The 22,681-nt window shown below is 39.8% G+C and overlaps 2 protein-coding genes across 4 annotated transcripts; both read right to left on the bottom strand.

The window, feature by feature from the left end:
* Nucleotides 1-4,825: 4,825 nt before the first annotated feature.
* LOC308150498 (forkhead box protein J1-B-like) lies at nucleotides 4,826-6,685 on the bottom strand (the record flags this gene model as incomplete). The annotated part of the gene is made up of 2 exons (XM_080523322.1): nucleotides 4,826-5,626; nucleotides 6,179-6,685. The coding sequence occupies 2 exons, from the start codon at nucleotides 6,683-6,685 to the stop codon at nucleotides 4,826-4,828; spliced, it is 1,308 nt and encodes a 435-aa protein (XP_080379448.1).
* Nucleotides 6,686-9,960: 3,275 nt separating this feature from the next.
* On the bottom strand, nucleotides 9,961-22,642 carry mgrn1b (mahogunin, ring finger 1b). Of its 3 annotated transcripts, none has more exons than XM_080523811.1 (17): nucleotides 22,240-22,642; nucleotides 21,811-21,929; nucleotides 20,765-20,853; nucleotides 20,089-20,235; nucleotides 19,557-19,674; nucleotides 18,106-18,172; nucleotides 17,915-17,958; nucleotides 17,673-17,720; nucleotides 17,313-17,381; nucleotides 16,987-17,146; nucleotides 16,665-16,774; nucleotides 16,322-16,530; nucleotides 12,993-13,104; nucleotides 12,862-12,907; nucleotides 12,593-12,697; nucleotides 12,339-12,384; nucleotides 12,008-12,093 (listed from the first exon to the last, which is right to left on the bottom strand). In XM_080523811.1, the coding sequence occupies exons 1-16, from the start codon at nucleotides 22,325-22,327 to the stop codon at nucleotides 12,344-12,346; spliced, it is 1,572 nt and encodes a 523-aa protein (XP_080379937.1). In that variant the 5' UTR covers nucleotides 22,328-22,642; the 3' UTR covers nucleotides 12,008-12,093; nucleotides 12,339-12,343. The 3 variants fall into 3 exon arrangements, with proteins under 3 accessions (XP_080379936.1, XP_080379937.1, XP_080379938.1); XM_080523812.1 differs by having other exon boundaries at nucleotides 12,015-12,093; nucleotides 12,339-12,378; XM_080523810.1 differs by lacking the exon at nucleotides 12,339-12,384 and having other exon boundaries at nucleotides 9,961-12,093.
* Nucleotides 22,643-22,681: the final 39 nt, after the last annotated feature.

Below are 22,681 nucleotides of genomic sequence, written 5' to 3' on the forward strand. Positions count from 1 at the left end.
TGTTGGCATTTCATTCTTTATGAAGGCTGAGGATCACCTGACCAGAGGTCCTGAGTTATAAACACATCTCACCTCCGTCTGTCACCTTGACCTATCTCTTATAACACTGTAAGATTTAGTCATAGGGGACTATCCCAACTTCCACTCAGTTAATTACAACCCAGGAGAACCGTCCAACTGATATGTAACCTCTGACCCCTGCCCTGCTGTTCATCAAAGCAAGAAGGCACTTTATACTGTGGTTGACTTAGCTTTGTGAGTATGAAGAGATCTAAAACATGACTATAGAATAGCATAAACTTCATGCTGTGCTTCCTAATGGCACCTGTCTGTCTGTCTGTGTGTGTGTCTGTGTGTGTGTGTGTGTGTGTGTGTGTGTGTGTGTGTGCGTGCGCGCGTGCGTGCGTGCATGCGTGTGCGCGTGTGTGTACGTGTGTGCGTGAGAGAGACAGAGAGAGAAAGAGAGACATAATAGTTAGCCCAGAATAAGTCTATGTGTGTGTATTGCAGGCATGCTGGCTGGCTGGTTCAAACTGCCCTTTTTATATTAATCCACTGCTTTCTGAACTTGTGAGCCATCACTGCAGGACACTGTAGTACTTCAATGGTCCAGGGCTAATAATAAGGTAGGAATGCCATTTCCAAAAATGCTTTACCACAACAAATGGGATTAACACTCATTGTGTCTATCTCATCTCATCTTGTGGTGAAGAGATGGTGTTTGTGAATCTATGTGTGGTTTATGCATGGTGATTATCATTCCAGCATTTCAAGTGATTATCCCTGTCGTTCATATGTGTCCTTATACCTCCTCCCTGCATCCAAAAGGTGCTCCGCAAGTACAGTGCTATATGTACGCTATATGTATATAATATGTATATAATGCTATGAGTAAAATTAGGGGTTTTGCACACACAGTGTGGTGAAGCAGATTTGGCCCAAGGATCAGAGAGGATCTTTCCTTGGTTTTTGGAGAGAGTGTATGTGGCTCAGGTCTAGGTATGGCTCAGGTACACTGTGTTTTGTCTCTCAGCATCGTATCTCCCTCATCCTACCTCCCTCATCCATACTACCTCCTCCTGCATATCAAGCACTATGCTGAATTTGACTGTTTTAACAGAAAACAACCCCATTTGCACAATTGGCATATTCAAAAAGCCTACTCTGTTTCCTTACAATTAATCATGACAACATTCAATAGCTCTGTTGTGTGCCAAAGAAGATGTTTATGAAAAGTTATTGGATATTACACAATGGTTACATCCGACATTGTGAGTGAGCAATAGATTGTATACATAGTTTGTTTCAGTCTGTTTTAATATGTTAGTGTTGGCCAATAATGATGCCTCTGCATTATTGGAAAGGAACTAATCCTCCTTTCCATGCTTTAATGTTCTTTTCTTTAGATTATACATACCTCCTATAGACCCCAGGTGGGAGGGGAATGCATGTCATCTAGTCTGGTCAGCCCAAGTTTGCAGCCATGGGAATGAAATGACCATGTTGGAAAATGAGATTAATCCATAATCAGTGTTAACCCCTGGCACAAAAGACAAACCTGTTTGAGTAAAATAGAGTATCTGGTTGATACTCTCTGTCCCTGAGTATCAACCATGACTCTAGCATCTCAATTCTGTCTTGCTTTTTACATTATTACAAGAGGTTACTCATCATTAGGATTGTATCGAAAACAGATATGTTGTGGTTTGTTTGTTGCTTGTGTAGAGTTTGTATTATCAAGTCCATCAGTAAGTACCAGATGTCCATGCAGCCAGCTCCTGTAATCAGCAGTGTAATATGACAACCCTAGTCGTCTATCTGTACAGTATAGTATAGTGGATAGTGTACATAGCCTTTATTTATGTAAACCAGCTCCTTCCCTTCTTGTGTTTAAAAAAAAATAAAATAAACTTTCCTAGCACCAGGGGTGCTACCAGCAGTGTGATCAGCAGTGTAATCAGCAGTGTAACCAGCAGGGGGACATAAACCAGCCCAGGGCCAAGGTGCAGTGACGGCCCAGCTTGTTCCTGTTGACAGTTGCATGTTAGGCCAACAGTGTGGCCACAGCCCTTGTTTGAACAGAGCCTTTTGGTTCAACCTGTACGTCTATCAGAGCAGCCCAGGAGGCTTGGCTCCTCAGTTTGTCATGTTAAAAATAGTTAATTTGACCTCTGGCCCAGCTTGTTTGTGCTTTTTTCTCTTTTTCTCATAAAACTAATCATTTTAACTTCCATAGTGTCTTTTGCTCATAACAAATGTGTTGGTGTTCAACAGTGGGGTGTGGCAATTTTCATATGAACATTTAAACCTGATGCCACTCACTGAGATTCAATTTAAGTTTCAGTTTGACTCAAAGAGAAGTGCAAGTTGACCATGGACTGCAGATTGACACTACTTGACACACAATGGTCCATGCAAGCCTAGACCTGCAATGCACCCACCTGCACTCTTTCTTAACACCTGTCTCTGGGCTGCTCAAGTTCAGGTCAAAGATTACAAAAATACTTATACACTTACACACTACTTATACAACGAGACAAAATACTTATACACTTATACACTACTTAAACAAGGAGACAAAATACTTACACACACAGACCAAATTGCACCACAGTTATTAGTCCAGTGGCCTGAGGCAAACTTGGAGGGATTTGTTATGAACAATGGGTAACATACCGTGTGTGTGTGTGTGTGTGTGTGTGTGTGTGTGTGTGTGTGTGTGTGTGTGTGTGTGTGTGGTGTGTGTATGTGTGTGGGTCTGTCTGTCTGTCTCTCTATCTTGAAGCTCTGAAAATCTATACATTTTCACAACTTTGGAACTAGTACCACCATAAGTATAATTGATTCTGCACTGGAACCTCTTCAACCCCTTTTTCTAATGGATACTGCACATGGAACTGGGTCGTGGTTTGTGGATAGATTTATGGATAGTCAAATGGCAAGATTTAATGTTAGGAGATATGGAGGAGCAGTGCACTCAGGATCAAATGCTTACATTTTGACTTGGCTCTGTCAGGTTGGTCTGTTCCGAGATGCAATTTTGTCTAAGATGGGACTGTGTAGGCAAGGGCTATGACCCACCTTTCTTCACTGAATATTCTCAGAATTAATGTCAGAAGTCATAAGGAAGGCCAGGCTTAAACTGCACTCCATGTTCAGCCACAACTGTAGAGTTGACTGATCAATTACTGCACCAGAATAGACAGCAAAAACCCCCACAAACACATACTGTACTCGACACCACTGAGACAGTCCAGACAGTTTCTTATCAACTGTATTTATTGCATTAAACATTTTCTACAACCTCTAAATGTATATAATTTAGATTTGGAAGAAAAGAAGGTGGTGTATGGAAATGTAACATTAATTCATACATTTACAAAATGTGAGACATCACAAAAAAAGAACACAAAAAAAGAATAAAGAAACACATTTACAGAAAACAGAAGATAATGGTCGCATAGCTGTCTCACTAGACTGGAGATAGGTATCATCATCATCATCTAGTGATCATATGTTTGGCTTAGGGACTCTAGCTTTTCTATAATGTCTAACAAATGATTTAACATAGCACCCACCATAATGATTATGCTAACAATGGTTAGTAATCCTGAGTTGTTTTGTTTTTTCAGAATATGTACAAATAATCATCATTTGTGTGTTACAGTTGAAAATTGCATCTTAAAAAGGACAAGAATCTCTTTACTGTACATACTCCATACACTGCAAAACGCCAGCTGGGGGAAATGTTTCTTAAAATGAGCAAAATGATCTGCCAACAGAACAGCAAAATTTAACTTGCCAAGATGTTCATAAAACAAGTAAACTATATCTTAAATAAACAGGCATATATACAAAAAACAAGCATATTGGCCTTGATCTAAGATATTTCAACTTACTTACAGTAGATTAACTTTTTGCAGTGTACAACAACAGTGTACCATGGGTGCTTGCTTGTCATTTGGGAACTGTACTGTTTTGTCCCCCATTGTTTCTGATTGCCCAAACAATACTGACTACTGTATGTAGCAAATATGTACCCTACAATTAGAGTATATGAAAGTAAAATCAAATACCTTACTTTCTGATTCCATTTAACATTCTTTCAGGATAGCATGTGAAAAATAGAGATGCTTACTGCCTTAACAATAAAATAGAAAATGTATAAAATTATATTTCAAAATGTGACTAACTATACATTCACTTACATTTCTCTGGTCTAAATGATCCATTCTTTGCAATTGGGGCTGCAATTCCTGTTGTCTGAGGCACTGTAGGTGATGGGGCTGCCTAGACTCTGTGGCATACCTGTGGCAGCAGGATCTCCAGCAGGCGGGCTGGAGGGAGAGTCTGTTCCTTGGGGGTGCAGATGGCTGTGCAGCAGGTGATATGGGTGGCTGGTGCCTGGGAAGCTTTCTAGACTAGCACTGAGTATGGAGTAATCTTGAAGCCACTGAAGGCTGGTAAGGCTGTCATCAAGGTGCACTGAACCATGGTTTTCCGGGTGAATTCTCATCCAATTCTCCTGGTTTGGTAGTACTGGCATTGTTAAGCCTCTCTGTAAAATAAATACAAATATGGGTAAATCAATAGTAATCCTAAGAAACATTTCTTATTAATTTCCCCTACACATACTTCCCATCACATGTACTAGATACTGAACTGCTGAAGTAAGTACTTAAAATGTCCCACAATATCTAAAGTCAGGTACATTATGCTAATGTAGCAAAACAGTACTGTAATGTAGCAAAACAGTACTGTAGAGGTCCTATGTCCTCCTGAAGGAGTGCTTGTTCAGTATTGGGGCTCGTGATGGGTGAGGGTGTTACATGTAAGACTCTGTTCTCTCTAATGGTTGTATCTCAGGGAAGAAATCCTCACAGGAGCTGAGGCTATGGTCCACAGTGATGGGTACTGCTTGCACCTCCTCTTCCAACTCTTCCCAGGGGTGTCTCTGCTGATCTGAGAACAGCAGATCAGGTAACTCAGACAAGAAACCCTCACAGAAGCTGAGGCTATGGTCCACAGTGATGGGTACTGCTTGCACCTCCTCTGTCAACTCTTCCCAGGGGTGTCTCTGCTGATCTGAGAACAGTGTCAACTCCTCAAAGTGCTGTGGGTGGGCCACTGGGAGAGGTTGCTGCAGCCCGTTCAGGTGCAACTGGATCTCCTCCACACTGCAGCCCATCATGTTGTTCACCTCCATGTACCTGCAGGCCTGATCCGCCTCGCCCCTGCACCACTTCCCCACACCTGTGGAGTGTCGGGTCTGTTCCATCTCACAGCCCAGGGAGTTCAGAGTTAGGTTAATGTCTAGATCGTCAAAGTTTCTGCCACTCCCATTCAATACATCTTCAAACACTGTGGCCCAGTCTAATTCTCCCCTCAATGCCTCGGTTTCTCTAATGTCTGGGGCCAACAGTGGTGACCGAGTGGTAAATATTTTGCTTTGACTCTGGATGTTGAAATGGGTGGCAGGCAACCACTTGTGCTTGAAAACCCCATTGACAAACATGTCAGCATACTGGGGATCAATCTGCCAGAACCCCCCTTTTCCTGGCTCATCCTTCTGCCTGGGCACCTTCATAAAACACTTGTTGACTGACAGGCTATGGCGGATGGAATTCTATGAATAAAAGAATAAGGGTAAGGAAATAAAAACATTAGTTCATTGACAATGATCTCATTACATTTCCCATCATAGTGTGGTACAGCTATATCAATATCAATACATAAATAATAATAAAAAACTATTAGTGTGACAAATGAGAACACGTATTTATTTAGGTTCAAATATAAGCTTTTCCTATAGCTATGATGTTAGATGATAGTTAACTTTTGGAATGAATACAGGAAATAGTGACTCAAATGCCTCAGTCAAAGTTCCATTTGTGTTATTTGGTGTAAACCTGTTTAACACTTATGCAATGCCCAAACATGCTCATACATTTTTAACATCCTCTCCTAAATAAGATCGTATTCATCCATGAGTTCTAAGGAAAATCAGTCATGAATATAGTAACTCCTGATAATGATTAAAACATATATCATAATAACATAGTAATCACAGTGTTTATAGTAATGTATTGATGCAGCATCAATATCCATGGGGGATTAATGCATGCTATCCTCATATGTCTCAGCCCTGATCAATAATGTAGCAGACTGAATCACTCACCTGCCAGTTGGGCTCAGCATGTCTGTAGTAACAGAAGTTATCTGTGATCCAGTTGTAAATAGCAGACAGAGTGATCTTATGCTTCTTGCTGGCCTGGATGGCCATACAGATCAGCGTGGCATAAGAATTAGGTGGCTTCACCTGAGGGTTGATTTTGTAGTCTACCTCATCCGATGGCTTGGCTGGTACAGTGATGTGGTTGGTCAATGTATATTCTTTGCAATTGGGCCTGCAATTACTGTTGTCTGAGGCACTGGAGGTGATGGGCCTGCCTAGACTCTGTGGCATACCTGTGGCAGCAGTATCTCCAGCAGGCGGGCTGGAGGGAGAGTCTGTTCCTTGGGGGTGCAGATGGCTGTGCAGCAGGTGATATGGGTGGCTGGTGCCTGGGAAGCTTTCTAGACTAGCACTGAGTATGGAGTAATCTTGAAGCCACTGAAGGCTGGTAAGGCTGTCATCAAGGTGCACTGAACCATGGTTTTCCGGGTGAATTGTTCCGGGTAACATTGTTAAGCCTCTCTGTAAAATAAATACAAATATGGGTAAATCAATAGTAATCCTAAGAAACATTTCTTATTAATTTCCCCTACACACAGTGGCGATTCTAGAGATTTATACATGGGGTGGCAAGCAGATATTTTAGCGTGGCCATAATTTGTGGCCATCTTAATATGTCATTAATATTTATGTATATTTATCATCCCTTATTGCCTGTTCTACATATAGAACTAGTGTGCATGTGTACGGGTTTCTCTCTTATCCAGGAAATTATTACAAAGACATAGGTTTGTAGGAGATTTTTATTTGTATTTTTTTACCCTAACCCACATTTTATTATCTTTTTCATTCGGAGACAATAAACAAGGAACATGAATAACGTGTGCTGAACTTGATCGTCAGAACAAACATAATAAGAATGAGAGGTTTCATGTCCAAGCAAGCCCTTGAACTCATCCATGCATTTGTTTCGAGTAGACTTGATTATTGTAATGAATTAATTCATAGTTAACTATACTAACTCTAACGTTAGCTAAACAGTGAGTAAAAGCTGTATCTGTGTAGCTAACGATAGCTAGCGAGCTAAATAGCTAGCGAACTTAGCTAAGTGGTAAACAGCTGAACTGCAAAAACGTCTTCGCTTCATAACTCGACAAATAACGTTACACTGATGAACAAAACATTCATTCATTTACTAAACATATCCATTAGGTAATGAATTCTAAACGTAATAACATAATTAGTTAAAAGCACATTTAACATTACCTGAACAGGCTCCACGAGACTGACAGCTCAGCGGGCAAACTCAAATCTGTCACGTGACCCAGGGTGCAACCATTTGGGACGGAGGGGTGGAACACTGAGTTTATTTTTCAAACTTGAGAATTTGAGGATTTTACACTGAATTCTGATTTAAAATAAAAAATAAAGATCCAATAATAATAATACAACAAATGATATCAGTTGGTCTGTGTAACTGGGGTGGCAAGTAGGGTGGCAGGACCTTTTTCAAGGGTGGCAGCTGCCACCCTTTGCCACCGTGGTAGCTTCGCCACTGCCTACACATACTTCCCATCACATGTACTAGATACTGAACTGCTGAAGTAAGTACTTAATAATGTCCCACAATATCTAAAGTCAGGTATAATCTAAAAAACAGTTATAAGAAGTAATGCCAGAAGTAAATTAAAGAAAACAACAACCACAAAAAGTACAATTACCTTCTAGTTCACTCCGCACCAGTTGAGGGATCCCCTCTACTGAGGCTATAATAATATCCAAACCTGTTGCGATGTTTTCTTGCGAGGTCTCCGTGCAGCTGGAAAACAACAGCAAAACTGGGAAAATAAAGCTGAGATTTGTTTGCAAGGGTCTTTGCAACAGAGAGAGCATCCCTCATTCATATCCTACCGGTTTATGATAATCGCATTTCAACGAAGCATCAGTCAGAAACACACAAGAGGGATTTTAACGGCCCTTTAAACAATTTGCAGGCTGCCGATTGGCTACGTGGTTTCTAGGTTTCACCTTTCTCCCTCCCCCTACACCTCGATCTGGCCATTGTGAAAATGGTATGATAGTTGGAAAGCCGATGTAATGCAGTGAAGCCAACGAGTTATTATTAGTGTCTAAGGAGAGCCAAAAAGAACACAAATTAAATTGTGACATTACAACTGTAATTGGGGACAAATAGTCTCCCTGTAATGTTGATGACCCGATATCACACTGTCGATGCTCTGTTTATGTGTTAAGAACAATATATTACAACAAATAAACAACGATAATAATAATAAGGCCTAAAGAATAAAGATAATCTTTTCTATTCGGCAAAAATATGTACTTTTTATGTCGTGTAAATTCAAGTTAGGCCTACTGATTCCAATGCTCAGGCGTTATTTTTTGGGCATACTGAACTCGCGTATCATTGCATCTAGGCTGCAACCTGATTTATATAGCCTGTGTTACCCACTTGGGAATGGGAATGTCTATGGTTGGACCATCAATGCATGTAGCGGATTTCGATTATTTAGCGACATCTACAGGTAAGTGGCATACACTTTCATGTTGAAATCTTCCAAGCCCCCTCAAAGTAGGGTTGTCCTATGTTATTTTAATGGATTTTGTGTCGACCAACCCCAACTGGAATTTCTTGCTAGCAACAGGGCTAACAACCATTGAACATCAATAGCTAGCTAGCTAGAAACAATCTAATCTATAGCTTTCCCTTTATACTTTTTAATGGTAATAATTGTTTTGTTATAAACCCATTGTGTAAAAGCATAGAAGAAAAATAATGAAGTGCTGAATATTTACAATTTGACAAGAAAAACACAAAACCAATCTTACTTACCTTTATCGACTGTTCCAACTGAATACTAAAACTAAATACTCAACTAAATCCAACTGACAGTTAGGTTGTATTGATCTGTCATTGGTCAACATTAAACCACCGTTAGGTTGTGTTGATCTGTCATTGGTCAACATTAAACCACAGTTAGGTTGTATTGATCTGTCATTGGTCAACATTAAACCACAGTTAGGTTGTATTGATCTGTCATTGGTCAACATTAAACCACAGTTAGGTTGTATTGATCTGTCATTGGTCAACATTAAACCTATGTATTGATCTGTCATTGGGACCCCCCTCCGAAATTGGTCAACATTAAACCACATTTCGGCCGTAGCGTGACCAAATGTAGTTGATAGAATCGGACGCTCTGAGCGCGGCGGACACCTCACACCTGGACTTATAATTAATGAATGGTGAAACGGATTATATTGAAACATTGTATGAGTGGTAACAACAACTATTCACACAAGTTAAAACAGTCAATCCATAGTTTGTCATACACAGTGTTTATATGTATTGGTTTATCTAATGAAGACCGTTTGTGTACAGTAGAATTCTCGTCCAGCGGACAGCTTTTACATTTACATTTGTTAGTAACTTAGACTACATTTAGTTTAATAAGCACATATATTTCTCCTAACAGTTTGTTTTCAACCATGTATGGTCCTGGTTCATGCCCTTCTATAACGTATTTGAGATGGCGGGCCGGATAGAAAGATTTGTGTCACTTGTGACACTGTTTCTAGACAATAACATTCACTATGGCACTACTATCATACTGTGAGTTATGTGTGGGACACCGAACTGATGAATTCCTGTGCCGTTATTCGCTTAGTTGTGTTATTCATTTATTTGTGTATCTATCAAGATTTATTTCAGCAAGAAAGAGATCAGAAATGGAAAACAGTAAAGAATAAGTATTGAACATGTAGTTTTTATTGGTATCATGCTGCTATACACACAGGGACAAATGTTGATTTTAGAGCCATGAATCACCCAATGAGTTGTTATCCTGGATACCAGGTCAATAAAAGTCAGAACAGGAACAAGAAGGCACAGTGTATCAAGTTGAAATGGCACATTATTAGAGGAGAGTAAAAGAGAAATGAACAGTAGGTTATTACTCCAAAGCAGTGAGAGGTGTATGCTCCTCTACCAAAAACTCACATGCAAAAGCTAACCTGATCATTAAAATGCAGTGTCTGTTGATATTGCATAAGTGACATGGCTAAGAAGCATTTTGTTTATTTCTGGAGCAAAATGTTTACAGAAATTAAGAATACACACAACTAAGAACATTGTAATAACAAAACCTACTCTTGAAAGTACAGATTACTTAATTAAATGTACTGATATATGATTTGAATTAAACAACATTGCTGAATAGTTAGTATACATAATTGTTTAATAACAACAATAAGTGTCTTGAATTACTTGATTAAACATGGAGTACACAAGTAAAAACCATACATGGCTCTGTACATCAGCCAAATGTTCAAAACTCATAGTCTACAGGCTCAGAGTTTCATCACTAGAACACTAATGCCCAATGCAACAAGCAGCCATATCTGTTTAGTTATTGAAGGCACAGATCTATTATGTATGGTGCTACATTTACAAGACCAAGGACTGCCAGACACAGCAAGTCATAGAACTTTAGGAAGGCATTGACTTTGCCAAACGGATGCTTGACCCTATTCTGCAGATATATCACTAAGCAGACGCTGGCATTGACTTCAAGCCAAAAATGATTATACAGAGATCTGCCAAATCTAAGAAAAACAGTTTGTGCAATACAGCATAGCATATTCACTTGTTGCAGGCTCTATCTATCTTTGTGTTCAGCTGTAAGGATGTGAACCTGGGCTCTGTAGCTCTCTGTAGGTATAATCTATCATCTATCACCATATTTGAGAATGTATGTAGCTGTACCTAGTCCCATTAATTGAATCTCCAGATTTTCTTCTATAATACACAAATATACAATTTAGCAAATGACTCTACATAGGATTCTAGTAAAGGTATAATATATAGATATCACATAATTCAGTATAAAAAAATCTCACATGTAGACATTTAACATTAAAGACAGTTTCATGAAATGGATCACCTTGACTTTTGACTCATCAGAATCTTTAAAATGCAGCATGACATTTCTCTGCCACAATCCAGTCAGTATGTTTAAAAATGTCACATTTTGGTAACACTGTATTTTACACTTATTAATTTGATAGTTACTATGTGGTAAAAATGAATAGCTTCTGGTAAACCCTTCAACCAAAATTGTAACTTCTCAGTAATTTCTCAATTACAATCAATTTTTTCTCAAAATTTCTGGCCCAATAACCTAAAAGTAATACATATGTAATTATGTTGTTACCATGTAATTTCAAAGTAAATAGGGACTGAAGTAAAGGGCTACCTAACATTTCACTGAAATGTTCCTTCATATAAGATTGGCAAGAAAATTATATCTAAACAAGTTAGTTGTTTTTCATAAAGTAATACAATAAACCAACAGGAATGGTATTTTCTGAACTCAATTAGTGTCAAGCAACAGTTAGAGAACCACGTTAATCACTGAAAGAACAAGGCTTAAAGCACCTCCATATCAAGGTAATGCTGTCTCCCACCACAATGGTATACCAGAACTCAAGCAAGAGCTTTGAAATGCAATTACTTGCATTTGAGGACTTTCTCTCGCTTCAATTACAGGTATAGCATGGTCTAAGCCTGGCAATGACTGCCAGGAGTAATTGAATGTCTTGATGTTTTAGTTGACCATAAACAAAGACCCTGACAATGGGAATTAGAACATATTTTTCTAATTGAATGAATGTAAGAAATGCCATAGATGACCAAATTAAAAGAGTGTGCTTGGGAGTCGATCAAGGGGTCTGGACCACAGGTAGGGGTGTCTGATGGGTGATGGGAAGGAACAGTTGGGCCCCAAGTTAGGGGTCAAGATGTTCATCCTCCATGTGAAGGCTGCTAGGGGGACACAGGAGAGGCTGGCTAGAGCAGTTGGTACTCTGACTCTTGAGACTCTCTGTTGACTCAGATGACCCTGTGGAAACAAGGCCTGGAAGATAAGGACTAACGCTACACCTTCTGAGGAGTATGCAAAAGGTGTGCATACTCCAGCAATTCCAAACTTGCCAATGTGAATGATTGACTAATACAAACTTAGACTGAATATTCCACAGACGGTACAGATCAAAAGGGATACATTTCACTGAAACGTATTCAGAAACAGGCTTCTGTGTTTGTATAGCACATAGAAAAGCAGGCCAGACAGGGAAGCCTACATACCACAGTTATTCGTCCATACCAATAGAGCAGGCATCAGGACCTAGAGCTGCCCAAAGCAGGGCCAGGTAAAGGGACAGGATGGCAGGGAATGGAGTTAGGAAACAGAGAAAAGAAAAATAGCACACAGGTTAGATGCAAAGCTAGGGGGATGAAAGTCTGTGAGAATACGAGAAAAGAGCTAGAGGTATTATGCCTGCAATTAAGGGAGATCTAATTGCTTGCACGCACGCACACACTCACACACACTTTCTCACCTGGGAGAGACAGGTCCCCTGGCGGGTCACTCTCTGTTTTGGTTAGGCTGCTGTGTTCACTGCTGCAGTCCTGTAGGATCTCACCTCCAGAGTGCAGCCTGTCCTCTGTGTCATCCAAGAGGAGATGGAGAGAAAGGTCACTTAATATCAGACATGGTAGCCTCAAGACTATTACTATTATGTCACCTTTCCTCATTCTACTAGTGCAAAGCAGGTCATTAATCAACTTGATGCAGTTCTCTATGAACACTACACCCGACAACACTCACCATCATCTGGGGAGATGGACTCTGCTACATCCTCGGCTGCAGTGGCCTGAGGAGAGTAGAGGGGACCATTGTTAGAACTCTGAGCTACTGAGCAGACAGGGGACAAAGAGGAGGCAGGGTGTTAAACTCACCTCAGTTGGAGCAGGACTGCTGGAGAGCAGCGTGTGGGGCTGGGCATCAGACATCTCTGACAGTTTCTCCTCATCCTCCTCCTGGATAGGTGATGACGGCGACCTCAGGGTGCTGCAGGGGACAGACACTTTAGATTAAGGTGGACACAAAGACTCTGTGATAAAGACGCCATTACATCACAACAGGAAGACAAGATGAGCAGAGTTTCACTGTGTTTGTGTATTTGTCATCCTTGCAGGCTGTCAAGGCTCAGCAATGTCACCTGGATGAATTGCCAAGGACAAGCTGACTCAGTCAATCTGTGGCATGGTGCTGGATACAAGAGAAGATGATGACTCCCCAGCAGCAGCCACATCTCATAGATTGACTTGCATAAGGGCCCCCTTTCTATTCTGGCTCCTGGCCAGCCATTACACAAAGTCATGAGAACTCCCAGAGACAAAACAATGTCAAGCACATCATGCGGGGGAATCAAATCAACTATAAAATGTAAACATTACAGTAGCTACAATTGGAATATTAACTTGACCCAAGTTAAAGGTGCAATCGTTCCCAACTACTTTTTTGGTAAACAGCTGAGGGATGGGTCTGGAGAAACCACTCTCAATTTCAAAGACTGAGCTATGGATGCAAGGTCTCCATCCATCAAAATTAGTTTTAACCATGTTTTCAATTGCATTGTTTTCAAACAGTGGAGTAAAACAAGATTGTAGTTTTGGGTTCTGATTAGGGGTGGGCGATATGAGCTAAAATTTCTATTACATATACAATATATGAGAAAAAGATTCTGAATCACATTTTAGTAAATCATGCTCGTCTTCGGGCGTGCTCTGGGGCTAACCGTTGCACGCATTCCTCATGTTGACGGACATGCCTTGTTTTCAGGTGGTTTAACAGATTGCTGATGTTTCTATAATAACATGCAGACACAACTTACATAATATTTTTGTTGGTCATATTTGCTCATCTTTAACTGTTCACTTTTGCACTTAATACATATTTTATGGGATGTATTCTTATAGCCTAATGTTCAATCTCACAAATTGTTCACTGTGTTCGCAAACTGCAGCTGCCTATGCACGTTTGTTTGTTGCTACATTCGTGCAACGAATGCATGCAACGTCCACTCAAAAAAACAAAATAACTCAATTTTCACTCAAATGAAATTTTTAACAAAACAATATAATTGCCAATTTAGGATTTATGAGTAACTAACAGTATTCACGGCATAGCAAAATACATATTGTGGCGCAACAGAACACTGGTAGTCATGTTCATACCGGTATTCCGCCTAGCACTAGTTCTGATGGGGTAAGACAGTTTAAATCAAGCTCATGAGGCATTTATAAAAGTTATATTGTCACCTTCTTAAAATAATGGCTTACGTCATATTTTCAAGTTTTGAGAAAAACTGAATAAAATATAGAATATATGATATTTAGGCAAAAGCATAATTTTCCTCAAATGACATAAGCCATTATTTTAAGAAGGTGACGATATTATTCTTCAATGGCTATATACAGTACCAGTCAAAAGTTTGGACACACTTTCCCATTCAAACTTTTGACTGGTACTGTATATATAATTAATTTAAAAGTCAAAACATGTACCGTATTTTCCGCACTATAAGGCGCACTGGATTATAAGGCGCACCTTCAATGAATGGCCTATTTTAGAACTGTTTTCATATACAGGGCGCACCGGATTATAAGGCGCACCGGATTATAAGGCGCATAGAATAGAATATAGAATACTGCAGTCAAACGTTTGACTGGGGTTGCGTTACGCCCAAGCTCCACCTACTGCGTTGGTGTTGTGTCAACTTCCCGTTGTCCATGCTCCACCTGAGCGTTGTCACCGTCAACGTTCTACCTGCTCCACTGTCAAAAATATATATTTTTCCACCTCAAGTATCAGCCGTTCGTCATCCATTTTTGCAACAAGCGTCAAGGACCTGCGGTGATTCACAGCTGACTCGCGTGAATAGCAATTCGCAATAGCTGCGACCACGAGATATAGAGTAGTTAGCTACAAGCATTTTCAATCTGCTATTATCTCTATTAGTGGATTAACCGCTGTGGTGATTTAACAGCTGATAAAAATACATCAAGTAGACTACAAACAGAGCAAAACAATAAAACAACACCAGAAAACAACCAATAGGCTATACAATTATAACCAACAACCAATATGTGACAGCTCCTGGTGAAATGTGCAACGTTATTTTTCAGTTTTTACACATGCTTAAACTACAGATTGTAAGCTTTTAAATGATGTGTCATACATTCAAATCAGAGAAAGATTGAACACGACAGGCGTATTTGAATGTTGGTTCACCTCAAACACTGAATGGGAGAAAAGTGACTAACGCAGCCACAGCTACGAACGCTGCTAACAAAACACATCGCTACGAAAGTCCAAACTGTATTTTAATAACATGACAACATACTGGGAGAACATCGACATACTAAAAACACACAACTACACATAACTAGATGAACACACAGTTCTTGCTTTTGAACACAAACTAAAACGAAAGTATGTTTACAAATCAACCCTCCCTTACCGGTAGCCTCCGGCAAACGAGAATAATGAATCCAATACACACATTATAAGTGTTTAGTGATCGTTAAACTGTTGTTTATTATATCGAGTGGGTACTTTAAAACTTCAAGTTGAAAGCACCAAGAAGGACCGCCTCGAAATTCATCGATGTTCATGTCCCGTGCTCGCGCTGTTGCCTTCATTCGAATAGTGACTGTAGAGCTTCTACTTGCTGCTCTCTGTTCAACAACCCACTGTTCGAGTTTGTCCTCTAACTGTTTGCCCTCTAACTGTGTCTAACTGTGTCTAACTGTGGCCATCTCGCTTTGTTCCCTCGGAAACTCTGTTTAGTCTTCTTTACTTGGGGTCTTGTGGTGTGGGACTGTGAGTAAGCACATCAGTACCGGTGTTTACTGATTACCGTAATGCTGCAAGCGGTGCGCCTTTGTAGTTTACCAGTCGTACTGAAACATTTTGACAGAGCGCCTTGAGCGCCGTGTACAACCAGTATGGATCAACCAATTAACAAATTGATCCATATATAAGGCGCTCCGGATTATAAGGCGCACTGTCGGTTTTTTTGAAAATTAAAGGCTTTTAAGTGCGCCTTATAGTGCGGAAAATACGGTATGTACCAATTACAGATTGCCCCTTTAAAGGCTGTTTAAAATGTATTCAATTCATATAGCAGAAAAAATATAGCAGGAAAAATGGCTGACGTGGGGATCACAGTGGGGATCACTGGGACACTGTGACTGGCCTTTACTGTAAGTCAGAGAATTACCTGTCAGGTGACTTGCTGACTTTGCCCTTCTGCAGACCTCCATCCCCAGAGTGCTCTGGGGAGCCAAGCTGCCTGCCATCAACACCCCCTGAGAAGTTGATTTCGTCATAGAGGGGAGCAGAGGGAATTGAAGGGGACACAGAGCTTAGACCATTCAGTGCCTCCAGCAGAGATATGGGCTCAAAGCCAGGGGGAACTGAGTCAGAGCTCTGGAGATATAGACAAAAAAAAGAGAAGAGAATTACTTATGCTGATTATCTCTATCAGTCCTAGAGATGTACAATGACCAGAGAACATCAAGATCTTAAAAGAGGGGTTTGTGAACGCCTTGTGTGGGACCTACCGAGTGCTCGTCATGGTCCATGGTCTGAGCAAGCACAGGACTGAAGGACACAGGGGAGAGAGCCCCAGGCTTCTTCCTCACAGCTCGAATCTGGAGCAAGGCTCGGAAGGCTAGGGAGAGACAAAGCATGGATCACATTATGAACAATAAATTGAACTTAGACTGCAACATTTTAACTCTACTGCATTTTCCACAAATGAACGATGTAGCATCCATTGAAGGACAGTGTGTCCACTAGATGTCTCTATTTCCCTGAGTTCTGAAACATGGTAGGTGAGACAAATAGGACCCATGCCGGAAACCATGCAGTGCTTCCACTTACGCAGTCTGCATATAGGACAGTTGTTGGCCTGGTAACGCAGTGTGTCAGCACAGGAGTTGCAGAGACACAGGTGTCTGCATGGCAGGATGAGGGTGTCGCGTAAGTCTGACAGACAAACAACGCATTCATTGCTGTTGTCACTGTTCTCATCATCCGATAGCTGCAGGGATCAAAAATAAAATTTAAATAAATCATAATAATTTTAAAAGAATAATTGTTAGGGTGATTAACATGATGTTGCAAAAAGAGTGTGTCATTCTCAATATACCACAACAAATATGTACATTGTACTTTATCGAAAAGAAAATAATAATGTGGTTGAAAACCTTTGTCTCTTGATTGTTTTTGTTTTCAATTCCATAGATCTCCTGCAGCAGGTAGCTCACACGATCCACCTTTAAGAAGACAGCACAGATGATGGCATGAAATACATGCTTTTTCCTTATTTAGACAAAAGAGTCGGCATCCAATCAACATTTATTTGTTAAAATCTAAAACTACTACAAAAACAGAGCGTATATCAAAAATTACTATAACAATGAGAATAGTTCCAATGTCTGCCTTGTAAGGTAATTCATAAAAAATTTGTTAGATTAACAAAAATAGCTAAATTTAAGTTGCAGCCACCACACAAGGTAGGGAACAGTACACATGCAACCATGTGTCAATATACATTACATACTTACAATTTGCTTCTGCTTCAGAGGCTTGACAGAGAAACTTCCATCAACATGCTGCAAAGGAGAAAATTGTTTTACTTCATTTCATATGCGAAAACTGAACTATGATGCACATTTAAGTCAAATCCTCTCCTACAATTGATGGATGATCACAATAAATATAGTACACGTCATAGCTGCAAAGCATCTCATAAAAGAATAAATTAAAAAGTACTATTTTAGAGTGCTTCTTTTACAGCTTTACTTACTCTCTCAAAGGCAGCCAAGAGTACATGTGCATGTCCCAAGCAATCTGCAAAAGGACACAGGTTAATTAATAGGGGATTACTGTACTCACAGTATCTGTTCTAGCACCTGCTATTTTAGTACAGTTGAGGGCCATATGCCAATTAACTTTAATATAAAGCCAGCCTTCAGATGAACAATTTGAACAACGCACCATCTCCTTCATCAACCACAGCTTGGATTACCATGGGAAAAACTCCTCGATCTAGGTCAAAATTCAGCTATATGGGAGAAAAATGAAGATTTGTTCATGTTTAAGATTTAATTTAAAAAGTGAGGGTCAATTTCATACATATTGGCTATTGCAGAAATCTGAAGTTCTCAGAAATCCTTAATATTTAATGCTGGCACTGGGCCTAGATAATATAACCCACACAGGAGTAAGACAAAGGAGTGGAGGTACTAATACAGATAAGTGTGCACTGACTCCCAAGATGACAACAACACATTGGCTGTGTTCGAAATGGCATACTAACATACTGCCTACTATATACTCAATGAGTATGTACTGCATACTGAATTCATAATAAGTATACCATTGCCAGCTGACTGTTCACGCTGAAGTATGCAGCTCAGTATCCCGGAATGCATTTCACACTGACCGGCAGCGGGTATTTTAAAGCAGGCTAAACCTCCATGGGCTAAAAGCTGTTGCTAAATGTTTTAATATGTTTTCAGGTGAGAAAGTAACCATGTATATTCCCAAAATGTGGCCAGTTTATCAAAATAACCCATTTATATATCTGATCTGACGTTTGTTTTCCACTTCTGTAGGCTAACGTTAGCTAGCTACGTTACGTTAGATACCTTTACTGTGGGGTTCGACAGAAACGTCGGAAAAAATAGCTAAACAAGTTGTAAAATTATTTGGGGGGCAATATTTTTTGCTAGCTTAAGTAACTTGCTTACTATATTGTTGTCTTAGCAGTTGGTAAAAGAACAGGATTAAAAAGAAAATCCGAAGCTACAATACTGGGACCATTCGTGACTGAGTGGCTACAGGCAGTCAAATACTAGGCGAACGTGTGTGTGTGTGTGTGTGTTACTTACTTACTTACTTACGCCTATCGCTCCTTTTGGAGGAGCATAGGCCGTCGACAGTGTGTGTGTGTGTAAGGCACGAATAAACTTGGATTTTATGCATTTCAAGTGGCATCTTTAAAAATGCATTTCACCATGTAGATTCCCAAAATAACAGCTGTATGCAAATTTACTGCATGTAGGCTATTGCCAGGTTTATTATGTCCGAATCATAACAAACCTGGCCAGCGGCCCCGTTCCCATGCCCTTTCCTCGTACGTTACCTCACAGGACATTGTACAGCTTGGCGAGACTGAAGAGATGCGCAATGCATTTTGGGGCAGTTGGGTATGAAAAGTAACCTCACGCCGCCTACTCTGAAAGTCTGGCTAATATTGTATTCATCCGGGCATTTCTCTCGTACACAAATTTCACATACTATGTAGTGGGAACGCACTACATACTCAAATCTACGTCATACATAGTATGAATAGTACGTTAGTATGCATTTCGAACACACCCATTGTTTTCAACTGTCATGTGATTACAGCACTGGACTGGATTGGCTAATGTATATATACTTACATCCTCCTCCTTCCACTCTGAGAAATCCATTTTGAAAGATGGCAGTGAGAACTGTTGGCTTACACCCCTCTTATAGTGAACCGTTTCAGAGACCAATGCTGGACTTTTTGGGTTGTATCTACACAGGACAGACAAAAAGTGAGCTATAGAAGACAATATACAGTTCATAAAAAAAAGAAAATCAGATCTGACATTCTTGCTGAAATACACCCTAATTGAACAACAAAAATGATGAAAAACAGCATGCATCCATTCAGATAATGCCCCCTGCATAAAATCACTTTCATCTTCTCTTCAGTTCTATCCAGCGTATCCATGGAGACTGGTGGTTGCTAAGGACCCACTTTCTCTCTTCAGTCAGGCCTTTTGAACCAGGCTTTCTATACTTCGATTAGATATAATAGCTATATCCAAAATCCCAGGAAGTGTTTTCTAATACGTCCATTATTTCTTAACGTCACATGTATAAACATATATAGCATTGAAGATAAACATAATCCAATAATTTAAATGCTTTAAATCCAACTCTTACATTGCCATTCCATTGGAGAATTCCTCAAAAGCTTGGCAGTAGAGGGTGATGGCCACACGAGCATCTGCATCAAAGGTGAACTCCACACCATATAAAACCTTAGGCTTCTCTCCTTCCTCAGTGGGAGTGTCAGAGTCATCTTTGTACCTGGTAGGCAAGCAGGCAAACAAACAAAGCAATTATCAAGAAACCTTCCAATTGTGGCAAGACATTTTTTTATGATAAATGTGATGTGTATATATCACATTTATTCTTGAGCCAAGCTTTAAGGGAGCTTCTTTAAAACAATCACAAAGAATGCTAGAGATGAATATTGTAACTGGTAGGGCTGGGCTGTAATGTGGTCTGTAGGCTGTTACGCCTCAATTATCTATCTATCTATCTATATTTCTCATAACCTGTCATTATGCACTCCCAAACACATTTTCCAAAGGCCACTGTTGAAGAGAAGATACTTTCAGCTTTTTAGGATACGCAGGAGGATCATATTGTTGCTACATTGTATATATGCCCAAAATAATGTCTGCTCCTTCAGTGTCACACACAAAATAGATAGAAACAGACTCTCAATAGTATTTATCATTATCGAAATATACATTGAAAGATAAATTGCAGCCCTAATAACTGGAAAAGGAAACCAATGAGAAAGGTTTCATCAACATGTTTTCTCCCTCACCTGACCAAGCGCAGAGAATCCTTCCTGATGTTGACCAGACTTCTCAGGGTCTTCACAGGCTCATGGGGTGCTGGGGTGACATATGGAAACTATACAAAAAGCATGACACAAAACATTGAATTAGAACAAAATCTGTCAGATACAGCTGAAAGAATGCATATGTTTTAATCAATAGCATGACGTTTGCTAGACTAACTGAATTGAGTCCTATATAGATGAAGTTCCAGATTAAGGGGTATACTTGAACACTAAAGTCAGAAACATTAAATACAGTACACTCTGTAATTATTGGGACAATGAAGGTTGGTTTTCCTTCTTTTGGCTCTATACTCCAAAAGCTTGGATTTAAAATCAAACAATTACTATGAGTTTAAAGTATTTAACAAAAGTATTGTGACAAATTATTGGGTCCAAATTAAACACTTATGTAGTGGAGTCTGTGACCCATTGAAGTCTTTGACCCATTGACCCCACCAGATGCTGGGTATCTTGGTGATGCTCTGCCAAGCTTGTACTGCAGCCATCTTCATTTTGTAAAGGTCTTTTTGTAAGCCTAAGGTTTTGTCTATGTTTCTGAATAATTGATTCAGATTTTTCAGCCTCATGGCGGCTTCCTTGACTTTCACCGAGACCTCTTTGGTCCTCATGTTGACAGGCACCAATCGCAGACTCCAAAGCCTAGAATCAAGACTAGACATTGACAGCTCTATCACACCTGCACAAATGTCACACCTGACTAACCAGAAACACCTGTCAAGCAAATCATCCCAATACTTTTGGTTTTGGTGCCATGAAATAGGGTGAAAAGTTGTAATTTCTAAATGGTGAAACAAATATGTGCAGACATACCCTCAAATAAAAGCTGATAATCTACTCTTGTAGTAGCCTAATTGTTTTATTCCAAAACCAAACTTTTTGAGTAAAGAACAATCAAAAGTCAATAGAGCAACAATGCTTCACTGTCCCAATAATTATGGAGGGCAGGGCACTATGTGAAACTTAACATAAGACATTCAACCAATGTATAGCTAACGTTGTGGCTTTACCTGCACAGGCCTATTACCAAGGAAGTTCAGATCCATGTTTTCTCCAAATAGATAGCCCTCAGGGTGAGGAGTGTCAAATTTCTCCCCTCCCATGAAAAAATGGCTGGCAAAATAATTTCCTACACAGAAAATGTACAACCATGATCTAGTTAATCAACAAGACAGTTGTTTCACAGGTTGATGAAAACATAGCACAAACTATTCATAGTGTAGCAAAATAACAACAAAAATAATATAGCGACTCTTGTTACTAGTTACACTATTGTTGTCATAATTTAGATTTTCAATATATACATAGACTTAACTCTAATGTGCTAGCCATTGTACTGTTTCAACACAAGCCAAAAACACAATAATTGCATTGATTAAAGGCAATGTAGACAGCTCTTCGACTACTGTAATACTGTATGTCTGGGTTAGCGAATTTACCTGATTTCGGTGGGAATCTGTACGCAGAATTAGCCTGGATATCAATGTCCTCAACGCCAGCGATTCTCCGACTTAGTATTGAGCCCATATTTCCGACTCTAACGTTCCAGCTAACGTTGTCAATGTGTTTGACAAACTATAGCTAGCTATCTTACTGCAATAAATAGCTAGCAATAATAGCTAACCTAGCAATGTTAGCTAGGTTAGCTTTCCGATTGAGCTGGATATTTATCGACCCGCTGCCAAGTTTGGCTTTTTTTTTTTTCTTTTTTTTTTTTTCAATGACCTAACTAGCTATCAATACTTTACAGACTACAACACTATTACAGGGCCACGAATAAAAATGACGTCTCCGCTAAATGAAATAAAACAGTTACGAGTATCCAGCTAGATAGCTTGGCCCCGTTTGTTGTTCTCGCTAGGTGACGTTGTAGCATTCTTA

This window comes from Nansenia antarctica, assembly GCF_963989245.1.
Source record: "Nansenia antarctica genome assembly, chromosome: 2".
Taxonomy (NCBI): Eukaryota; Metazoa; Chordata; class Actinopteri; order Argentiniformes; family Microstomatidae; genus Nansenia; species Nansenia antarctica.

Excerpts from the sequence above, each read along its gene's own strand:
- mgrn1b (XM_080523810.1), bottom strand. The coding sequence starts at position 22,327 with ATGGGCTCAATACTAAGTCGGAGAATCGCTGGCGTTGAGGACATTGAT. Across the intron at positions 19,675-20,088 it reads TTCTCCAATGGAATGGCAAT|ATACAACCCAAAAAGTCCAG; the intron begins GTAAGAGTTGGA and ends TGTCCTGTGTAG. Across the intron at positions 12,908-12,992 it reads GCAGTCCTGCTCCAACTGAG|GCCACTGCAGCCGAGGATGT; the intron begins GTGAGTTTAACA and ends TACTCTCCTCAG.